The sequence below is a fragment of the Anoplopoma fimbria genome, chromosome 3 (assembly GCF_027596085.1).
Source record: "Anoplopoma fimbria isolate UVic2021 breed Golden Eagle Sablefish chromosome 3, Afim_UVic_2022, whole genome shotgun sequence".
Taxonomy (NCBI): Eukaryota; Metazoa; Chordata; class Actinopteri; order Perciformes; family Anoplopomatidae; genus Anoplopoma; species Anoplopoma fimbria.
Genome location: NC_072451.1, coordinates 2,281,898 through 2,293,376, shown reverse-complemented (window position 1 = coordinate 2,293,376; position 11,479 = coordinate 2,281,898). Strand labels below are relative to the sequence as shown.

The following is an 11,479-nucleotide window of genomic DNA, read 5'->3' as shown; positions in this document are numbered from 1 at the left end:
GGATGCACATTTTACGCACTGTTTTTTAAATATTGCATATTATAATATGTTTAGAGGGGTCTGAAATGCTTTCTAAGGGAAACTGATGAGTCTCAGGTAGCCGTGCAAAAGGTTTGAGGTGAACCCGCTGTTGGAGTTCAGACACTGATTGACGGCGCGCCCCGGCCGACGGGCTTCACACAGCTGCAGCTCAGCGTAACGCTGGAACAACGCTCAGTGGAATGGGAGGCACCGCTGCTTTCATTCTCCCTCCAGCTGCGGAGTGCAAACTTCTAACCACATTGTGCTGTTTGATGTGGATGGAGAGCATCCTAATATGTATGCAGTGAGGGAGATCATTGAGAGATGAAGTCACTGGTGAAGATATGATGGTGGGGATGGAAAAGCACAGAAAGTGAAATGAATCATCTTTCTGTTTAGATTTGTTGATGAAAGTCCATATGTGAGGAAAACGAGGTGTTTTATAGCATTTTAATTGGTTTTTTTTACAAAGTGTGTGTGTGTGCGGGTGCAGCGTGCACATGAGTGTGCAGCGTTTCAGTGTGTGTGTGTGTGTGTGTGTGTGTGTGTGTGTGTGTACAAGTGTGCACCTGCTGGTGTGAGCGTATCAAATTGTGATTCTGCATATCAGAAACAGATACACATACTTACTTCTGTGTGTGTGTGTGTGTGTGTGTGTGTGTGTGTGTGTGTGTGTGTGTGTGTGCTTGTTTGCTAAAAGGTTTTGTTAAAAAAAAAAAAAAAGAAAACCCGGCTGAACTTTTTTTTTCCAAAGGCCGGGGGATGAATCAGAGGTGAGGGACGGATCTTTGTTTCCTGCAGCGGCCGTCGTGGAGGAAGACAATAGCCGGCCGCCGCTCTCCCTCTGACCTTTTTCACCCGTTCTGAATAAGCCAGAGCCGTGCAAATCCATCTGCCTTTTGTCTATGGGAGCCTGGCTAATCCACACCCCCTCCATGCACACACACACACACACACACACACACACACACACACACACACACACACACACACACACACACACACACACACACACACACACACACCAACCAGGAGACCTAACCCCTCCACCACCAAAACCTCCATCCCAAAACCATTACACACCCAAAAAAGACTGCACACATTACTATCTTCTTTTCTGCCACTGATTTCACCTCATTCTTATTGCGTTATTGACTTACGGGACGTTTTATTTTGTAGTAAAATATCAGAATATTATAAAGTAGATAAATTAGAATGCATCCTGCACAATCACACTAAGCGTGGATGGCGCCGGTCAAAGGGGAGACGATTTTTTTTTTTTATGCCGAATCTGAATTAAAAAGAGGAGAAATTAACAAAAAAAAAAAAAAAACCTGTTTCGTTTAATTTCCCTCCCTTTTTTGGAGGGTTTCTATTCTCTCCCCCCCCCTCCCTCTCGTTCAGAGACGCCTGTCTTGTCCGTGGGGAGTGTGTCTGATATTTGCTGAAAAAAAGGGCTGAACCCAGCAGCGTGTGCAGCCAGCAGCCGGCATCCTTGACGCTCTGTTAATGCATTTTTCTTTGCAGAAAAAAAAAACCTCAGCTCAGGAGGAGCTGCTGTATGCACTCACTGTATGTCAAATCACGTTTGCCCAATGTGAAATGGGAAATTTGCAAGTACAATCGCTTCTGCATGGGGCAGATGGACAATAGAGGTGGAGGCATGAAAGGAACTCCCTGCTTTCTCCCCCTTTTCCCTCTGGGGGAGACAATCTTTTTTCCTTTCATTTTGCTTCATTCGCTCTCTGTGATAGACTCGATGGAAACGTCTGATTCTCCTCCAGAAACAAACTGGATTTTCTGTGTTGTTTTATTTCCTGCATCGCATAATAATAATAATAAGTAACAAAAAAAAACATTTGAGCTTCATGGTTGAAGTCTTGAGCGCTATTTCATTCTGACTGTGTTGCTTTATAGCCACCAAATCAACACAAAAGTCAAAAAGATGATTCCTTTTTAAACCCTATAATAAACCAGCAACGCAAATGTCAAAATGTCCTTACATTTCTCTCCGCTGAGCTGCAGTTCTTTCTCGACATCCGCCCTGAACGTGTGATTTGATTGAAAGTGTTAAAACCACAGGAGGGAGGAGTCAGGAGGAGGCCTCAGAGCTGCAGAAGCTCCTGTTTTTTCAGAAACAGGTGATGCTCACTGCCGGAGAACAAATATCCTCACGCACACACATAGGTGTCCGTCACTTTGCTGCGTTACTGAAAAAGGTAACGCGGTCCTCGTCGCGGTGAAACGAGCGGCACGGATTGGCTCGTGTGTGTTAATGTCCCGCCTCCCAAACATTTGATTTTCAATCATTGCACACTTCTGCTACATCTGCCTCCACGCGACGCCAAGCACAACGGCTGCTCGTTTCTCATAGCTGCAATCTAACAAGTCATACACCCCCCAAGTCTCTCCCTCTCTCTCCCTCTATCTCTCACCCACTCCGCCTCCTCCCCCTCTACTGTTACTAACAACTGTGCAACCAAACTTGATTAAGCAGGTGGGGTCAGGCTACATTTGTTTGAATCAATAGACGGACGTGCGAGGCAGCCATGATAAAGAGACCGGGGGGCGGTGGAATCAGAGTGTGTGCATCTGTGTGTGTGTGTGTTTGTGTGTGTGTGTGTGTGTGTGTGTGTGTGTGTGTGTGTGTGTGTGTGTGTGTGTGTGTGTGTGTGAGGCTTTTGGGAAACGCCGGCATCTGTCCGGTGAAAGATGACTGAGCTGTTACAGTTAGAGCGTTGAATTATGGGCCATTACTGTGCCTCCCCATGAAACTTCATTTGACAAAACAACGAGATAGCTCTGGGAGTAAAATGATAAATGAAGTTATTTGTTCCGTGGTATTAGAAAAAAATAAAATTGTGTGTGTATATATATATATATATATAAAAAAAAAAACACATTTTGCAAAAGATGATTGCAGTGGAAGCATGTGGAATCAGCAGTAATGCATTATTAATGGCCCTGCCAAGCCAACGCCACGTACAGGCTACACTGCTCAGCTGCTTTTGTTTATGATGCTTCTTTAAGGGCTGATATATCTGCTGCCATCTTTTACATTAAGAGCGCATTAATAAAAAGAAACATTAAACATACAAGCAGCGAAAAAGACAGAATGCAATATTAATGCCTGCAGCCGTACAAATGTAACATAAACAGCAGCCTTGCATTATGTTTATAACTGATTTATTCAGCACTGACTTGCAGTTACCAGTAGATGAATCTTTTATATGAACTGTACTCCAGATTTCTCACTTTATTTAATATTTTTTTTAATATATATTTTTTCCATAGCAGCGAGAGAGCGGTTTGTAGCTCAGCGCCCACGCTCGGAGACGCCCACTGCTTCCCTTTCAACGCCGTCACATTACTATGCGAGCAGCTTTTACAGTACGGCTTAGGGCTCCCCCGAGCAAATTGGGACGCCCCACAAAGCATCGGGACAACTGTTGTGTCCCCCATTGTGGGTCCTTCTGCGGGCACTCTTTATCAGGTGCTGAATGCGGAGGCGGCAATGAATGAAATCATAAGGGGGGGGTGGATGGAGGCGATGGGGGAGGGAAGGGGGTCACTCCCCGAAAAAAACAAAAAACTCACAAGAATTCCAGGACAAATCCCGTGTGCAGGGTGGAGCGGCCCTTTTTCCTCCACCTCCCAGGGTTTCAGGAGGGAAGGAGGGATTCAACAAGGCATGCCTCTCCCTACTGCTTTCAACGCCTCCTTTCCATTAACTCACCTCGCCTAATCCCTGTGACCTCCACCACCGACGGACAGGGGGTTTTGTTTTTGCTTCACTCTGAGCACCTTTCCTCAACACTTCTCTCTGGAACACACATAACACCAAACATCTAAATGTGCAGCATGAAAATGACAATCAGAGCAAGCTATTGAGGCAAAAAAAAGGAGTGATTTATTTTTTACTGTGCTGCAGAGATAAAGCAGACTCAAGAAAAAGCTTTTTTATTTTTTTTAGCTATTGATTTCTTTTGATACTTCTGCTCAGGAGGAATTGTAGGCCTGAGCATTGGCATTGCAATTTGTAGCTCTTTTCTTTTGGTTCTTGCCTGTTTTTTTTTGTTGTCAAGATCATTACGCAGAGTGTAATAACGGGAGAAATGATGGTGCCTTTTGTTAACTCTTAGTAGTCAGCTCAAATTATCGCCGTGGTGGTTTTTTCACGCTCTCCAGAAGCAAAAAAAAGATGGTAAAGTGTGCGTCCATTGTGTGATCTGAAGCAGCGGGCCGTGTGAAAAGAAATCTTTCATCTCCAGTTGTTTGCAGAAGGATTGGTGGTTCTCACGTTTAAAGTGCAGAACCTGCTCAAGACGGCAAAAAAAACAAAAAACTCTGTCGCCTCCACTCACAATGGTGGAAAAAAGAAAAAAATCCTCCAAATATAGCAAACGGTGTGTTGAGCAGAATGCTTTGCTTAACAGGAGTTTATGCATTCTGTGCACTCCTGGGCACAGATGGCGGAACAAACGCTTGTGATTATAGTTTTCGTCGAGCGCGGTGATATGCATATTTATGTCGTTTCCCCCCCCAAAAAAAGGGGAAATAAAAGAAACCATGTGATTTACACATTCATCTTCTGGTGTAGAATCAAATGTTTTTTTGTTGATCATTAGATGCAAAGACAATTTTAAAGGGGTTGGGATGGATCTTTTTGTCAAATGAAGGATTTAGGTGTCCTGTTTTTTGGAGCGTTTGGTGGATGCTTTAATCATGGGATGTTCCAATCAAGCACTCCAGAGGATGATTTTGCAGATTAGTTCTTCTTCTCTGATTGGTTAGTGAAATCACCTGTCGTAGTTTTTGGGGCTGGAATAGAAGTGTGCATACTTTGAGGCACATATTTTTACTCTTCTGCAGCTTATTCCACCTCCTGCCATCACAAACACTTTTAGCATGCTGGATGGATCAAAACTCTGAGATGAGAGGACCACGCTCTGCCTGTTGAGCTTCACAGGGAGCCACTTACCTCGGATATTAGTAATAATAGGATCCTATTATTAACCCTTTTTATCTGTTCTTTTTGTGGCCCACAGGGAAGCCAGATCAACCAGATCCCCACCAAGTACAGCCAGGCGGAGTCCACCAAGTTCCTGGTCCTCACCGTGGTGTCCATCCTGTGCATCGTTGCCGTGCTGCTGGCCTCCACCGTGGTCTACTGCCTCCGCCACCGCTCACACCACAAGCTCAAAGAGAAGCTCACCAATCTGGGGACAGATACTGGCGGCGATGCTACCACCACCTACCAGGTAGGAAGTGCTACAGCAGCATTTGGAATTTGGAATTGAAAAGATTATATGTTTCTTTATAACTGTGATAAGGGATGCAGGATTGGGATGTTATAAAACCAAGCCAGTCGCAAGAAACAAATGTTGGAATTGTAACGTTTCTGCAAACAACGAGATGAATTGAACTTCGACATTTCTGAAACCCAAAAACATTTAATAAATACGTTTCATATCAGCTTCTTATCACACTTGCAGAAACTCACAATGGCAGGTGGTTAACGTTGTGAAATAATTGTTTAGGTTTAGGCCGTTGGCAACCTCGGGTTCGGAAAAGTGACGTCAATAATAAGTGCCTTTACATGCATTCTCTCTCCTGTCCACCAGGGGGCGACTCCTCTGGTTGTATAGAAGTCTATGAGAAAATGACTCTACTTCTCTCTTGATTTATTCCCTCAGTAAACATTGTAAACATGAGTTTATGGTCTCAATCTCTAGTTTCAAGTCTTCTTCAATACAGCATGATGTTCATTTAGTAAATGATGCTCCATTTAGAGTCAAACAGACCATAAAGCAGGGGATGCTTTAGGGCGGAGCTACTGTGATTGACAGGTCACTACCAAGGCGTTGTCTGGACTGGGAATTGTCAGTGTTTTCCGCTTAGAACTTTAACCCTTTCACAGTTCTTCAGTTCATGAAAGATAATTGTGTCCTTTTCGGCTGCATAAAAATGTGTTATTTAGACTATTCTTTCACTTCTGGTTCCAAAAAAAACAAGACGATGATGGCATAAATGCCGAACTCTAGCTTTTAAAATCGTAGTCCACAAACCAATGGGTGATGTCACAGTGACTTTGTACGTTTCTAATATCTATGGGTTAGGGCAACCCAGCAACTTGGTCAAGGTTAGAAAAATGATCATGGTTTGTGTTAGAACAATGGGTAAAAAAGCCAATATAAGAGAAAATGAAACATGATTTAGTACATCATGAATACGTTTTTTTCTGCCTTTCTATTCAGTTAATCATCTCACTGTGACCACTTGTTTGTTTCATGCAAATCATGCAAATAATGTCACAAATTAACTTTTTTCGCTGTGAATTTATGTAGAACTGAAAATGCTGAGTCCCTTTTATAAAAATGCTTCAAAATAAAGTGCCTTACTTTACCTCACGTACAGCGTTTCTAGAGCTGGTGGCTAAAAGCTTTTACTTTGGGACTGGTGGCCGGGTTCAAATGAACGAAACCCTTTTACTGTTTGAGTGTCTGTGATGTAAAACAGCTTCTATGTGGTATAGTTATAACTACATTGATGCTGTGTCCCCTGCTATAATGTGTTGTTTGACACATGAAGCGATATCACCAATCCAACAGGTTTCCCCCCCCCCACCCCCACCCCCACCCCTCTCTCTGCTCGCTGTAATTATCCTTTGGCCCAAATAGCCGGGTGTGAAATTTAATTTACAGAATCCAATATTAAGTGGCTTTTTGAGCAAAGAATTGGATTGGAGATTTTTTTTTCGTCTCTCTCTCTCTCTCTCTCTCTCTCTCTCTCTCTCTCTCCCCCTGACCTTTCCCCCGCCATGTTTTTAAATGAGAGTGGTCCTGTGAGCATTGATTTTATAATGAGCCCGGCCCATCCCCTAAGTGCTTACATTTTATGCTCTCCTCCGGGGATTTTTTAACTCCTGGAATAGACTGTGCTGCTGCGTCAGAGGTTTACCTCAACACCGGGGGACTTGTAGAGACTCATCTATTGTTTTCCAATGAGGAAGGAGATGGTTATGTCATTTTCTTTTTTAATAATGATTTAGTTTCGAAGTAAGAGAAGAAATCCAATGACAGGCTAACATCTCAGCTCTCCACCCTCCTCCGTCTACTTAAAATATTAGCTTTTTTTCCCCCAGCATGAGAAACTTATCTTCACGGTTACTTGCCTCCGAGATTCGCTTTAAGCCTCTAATTGGAAAAACGCTAATTAAAATTCACACGTCTTGTGTTTATGCAATATTCATCTGGTCGATAGCTAACACAAAAAAAAAAGAAGAAAACGTTCATGTTGGAGGAGGGTTTACTCAGCTCCTAAAAAAGCTCCTCCAGTTGATTCTCTCTCCTCCGTCGTCTTTTATCGAGTCTCGACAGCGAGCCGCCGTCGTCCTCGGTGAAAGGCCTCAGTGTTCAGCTCCCATCTTAGCCGTGTAAGCCTCGTCTCTTTGTCAGCGCTGCTTGGGGGGGGGGGATTCTGTCTCTGTGTGTGTGTGTGTGTGTGTGTGTGTGTCTCCCGGGCTACATGCAATTAAAGCAGACAGGAAGCGGCAGGCTGCCTGACGGCCTTACTACTGCGTCTCCTTCACACTGGCTGTCAAACACACACACACACTCGAGCATACACACACAAACGTGCACAAACACACACATATACGCATGCACACGCTCGGCCTCCTCCTGCTAGTGCATGTTAATGATTCTCGCCCTTGGTGCGTTTGTTTGCGGCCTCACTTCGCACACTTTTACGCACACACAAACACACGCTTCCATTCACGTCACCGTCAATCAAACGGCCCCGGTGAAACGGCGACATGGGATTGGCCGACACTGACAAAGGAGACATTGATTGACGGGCGTCGACGGAGGAGCTCGTGTGCGTGAGGCGTCTGAGCGTTGGGCGGGGACGCGGTGGACGGCGCCCGTCAGTCAGTCAGTCAGCCGTCCCTGGACTACGACGCCGCCGACACGGGAGTCTACAACGACGACGACGCCGCCTTCGGCTTATCGTTCGCATCTGAATCAAACTTTTTATCCGCTCCCAAAAAAGTTTTTTCTCTTTTCCTTCGACGTAGAAGAAACCGAGATCGTCGCGCTTGATTTCAGTGGAACTTTTTTTGCACGGATCTTTTCACAAATCAAGAGATATTATCTGGAAGCAATATTATCCTATTTAAAGATATCATCACCTGCACCATGACATTTCTTTAAATATGGGGAAATGCTTTGGAAACTACACGAGATATCTCAGCGTATTTGCATATTTTTTTAAATAGACCAAATGAAGATGTTTTTAAGTCTTTTTTCCCCTCACAGACAGTGTGTCTGTTTTCTCTCTAAATCTAATTTCAAGGACCTTCACAGACACGATAACATCATCTTTAAGCTGCCAAAGAAAGTGCAAAACACATTTCCAATATAACTCAGTTTAGATGAAACAATCGAACAATATAACTCGTTCCCTGACTGTCCTTCGCTCGTCTCTTTCTGCGTCAATTCTGTTTAGTTTTTTTATTTCCTGTCGTCCTTCTCCTGCTCTCGATCAAATAAAACAGTTTTCTGATAAGAACTTTTCATCAAAAATCAGTCCAGTAAGTAAGTGGGTAGAATTTTGTTTCATGAATTACATATCATACAGTTAATCAATATTGTACTGCTTCTTCGTACCTCAAAAACATCAAACTCAGTCCAATTCAACCCAGTGCAATGTGGAGTTTAGTTCTGATCCGTCAGATATGATTCTGAGTTGTTATTGGTGTTTTTATGGTCCTACATATGACATAACAGGTTCTGCTAGACTTTTCACCTGCACTAGAACTACACACATTTAGTGACATTCAATTTGAAGCACCTTGAGTCCATGCTAATGCTAAATCAAGATTTGCAGATAGCAAAGCTTCAACATGAGAGTAAAACACGCTAGCTCTGGTTTAACTTTCGTATTTGATAGAATTTAGTTTTCAAATTTACTAGCAAAAGCTTTGACATTGATTTATAAAGCAATTGCTTTTATTTAAATAAGGGGATGATGGAAACAGTGAATTTGCATTCCACTCACTGTTTTTTGCTGACAACACATTTAGAAATGAAAACAAAATCAAGTGCAAAGAGTTGACGACTTTTATTCTTTATGTGAGATTTATATTCATTACAGGTTAAACTCCTTTCTTTGCAGAACTCTGATATTTGTCGTTTTCAATATATCCATTCAGCAGTTGTAGTCCAGACGTATTGTGATCAGTATTGGCTCTTCTCTTCAGTCATTCAGTCCCCTCATGTCTCCTCCCCCCCTTCCTCGACTCCCCCATATTGTTTCACCTTCCTTCTTTTTATTTGTTTGTTTGTTCAAGCACAGAGCTAAAGCGCTCCGATAAAAGCCCCTTCCATTTGTTTTGGTCAGAGGGTGCATGTAAACAGAGGCCCCTCCGTTGGTCCCGATGGGCCCCTCTGACACACCCCGACCCCCAGTACCCAGTCCTCACCCCCATTAGCAGGCTTTTATAAAAGAAGGGGTCGCTTTTAGGGGTGGCACACGCCTCCCGTCACCGAGACGCCCGCCGCCGCCCCCCGAGGGTGATGCATGATTCGAGACGGTCATGTGGCGCCAAGTGGGTTCCCTGGCATGATGCCCATGAGAGGGGGGAGGGGTTATTTTAACCGTTATTCATGCAGGAAGGGTTGAAGAGGCACACATGCAGCCCGGACACTGATCACACAAACTCATTAACGCAATTGTCTGTTTTTTATAATGATTTCAAGATGGACACTCGCTTTTCTGGTACCTTAATGGTGTTCATTGATTACATTACATTACATTACAGTCATTTAGCAGACGCTTTTATCCAAAGCGACTTATAATCAGTAGTATATCACATATCATTCACCCATTCACACACTGATGACAGGCTACCATGCAAGGTGCCACCATCAGACTCTAACTAACATTCATGCAACATCCAGTCCACACCGATGGCAAGCCTTCAGGAGCAACTTGGGGTTAAGTGTCTTGCCCAAGGACACATCGACTGCCGAAGCCGCATTGATTTCTTACTTCCTTCAATCGTATGAAAGATTTTTTTGGTTTGTTTGTTTCTGGCCATCTAACAAGAGCATCTTCTGGACATATAGAAAAGTCATGTTGGTAGGTTGTCCAAGAGGAAGAGAAATGGGAATTTTCTGTTTCTGTCTTTCACAGTAGCTGTAGTATAAATAGCATTTTTAACTTCCTGTGCATCCATTACAATCTTTCCATGAGTCAGCATTGATGTGGCCTCAAGCAAGAGCTTAATTGTAGTTTAACACATCAGTTGGTCAGATGAAAAGCTTCTCTGTAGCATACCAATCAGAAGCAGTTTTTATTGCCAAGAAGGTTACACATACAAGGAACTTGGCCAGGTGATTGGGTCACCTTCTAACAATCGTTTCAAAAAAATCAAGTGTTTTTCCAATGCTGCCGTACATTGTCAGATTGATTTCTCTACCTTCCAGACAGACATTTGTTTTCATCAATTTCAATTGTTTTTTTAAAAAAAAATCAATTTGAAAGGACTTGAAGCTTTTCTAGAGATTGGTAATCCATCACGGTGAACATTTATCTGCTTTTATTGTCAAAGTTAATGCAGTTGCGAGAATGGATGCTCCCCAAACATTTTTATTTGTTTATACGCCGTTAGAAAAATGAATCCAGAAGACAAAGAAATTAGTTAATATCGATGTCCTGGAATATTTTTTTTCATTTGTTGCATTTGAATGTTTACTTTTTGGAAGGAGACAGAACTATTAGATGTCCTTGAATGCACCAACAGAACCGTCTCTGCACACTACTGCAACAATAACTTTTGAAAAAAACGTATTAACGTAGAAACTAATTTAAAATATAGGCATTTCTAAAAACACCACCACAGTTACCAGAGACAAGACTGACTGGAAATGTTGCAAGTCTCCTTGAGAGTCTTACCTACTTTGTGAAATAAAAGGCAACATTGAGACAAAGCTGGAAAAGTGCACACCAGCATCTCATCCAGACCATAAACCACGGTGCTTCACCTGACGCGCCTCGCCACCTGATGAAGTATGTGCGGTCGAAAAATCAATACACTGTAAATAAAGATACTCGTGTTTGTGTGGAAGCAGCTCGTGGAGGCGCTGTAAATCTGTTCTGTTTAGACTCTAAACCTGTCCCGGTTTATATTATTCCTTCAAATATTTTTGCCTTTTCTTGTCCTCTAATTGGCTCTCTGGGGGAGGCCATTTTGAATTGGTTTTAATCACATCATAAAAAGAATTTGCTACGGCAGGCAAAGTTCACTGAGTGGGCTCGCTGAAATATGAATGCTATTGATCATGTGTTTTTCGCTCCCAGACAAAACACCCACAATGCAGTGCGTTGTGCTGATTGGGCTCAGTGTTGCTGAGGATGTAATGACGGGAAAGCAAGACTAACTGGTGTGTTTAAC

General features: G+C 43.0%; 1 protein-coding gene across 1 annotated transcript in view; it reads left to right on the top strand.

Annotated features, from left to right (window-relative positions):
* The window catches only part of LOC129088606 (receptor-type tyrosine-protein phosphatase N2-like), a 194,209-nt gene that overhangs the window by 134,995 nt on the left and 47,735 nt on the right, over positions 1-11,479 (top strand). Inside the window, exon 13 of the mRNA XM_054595950.1 lies at positions 5,070-5,282. Within this exon, the coding sequence (XP_054451925.1) occupies positions 5,070-5,282 (213 nt within the window). The remainder of the gene's footprint in view (positions 1-5,069; positions 5,283-11,479) is intronic.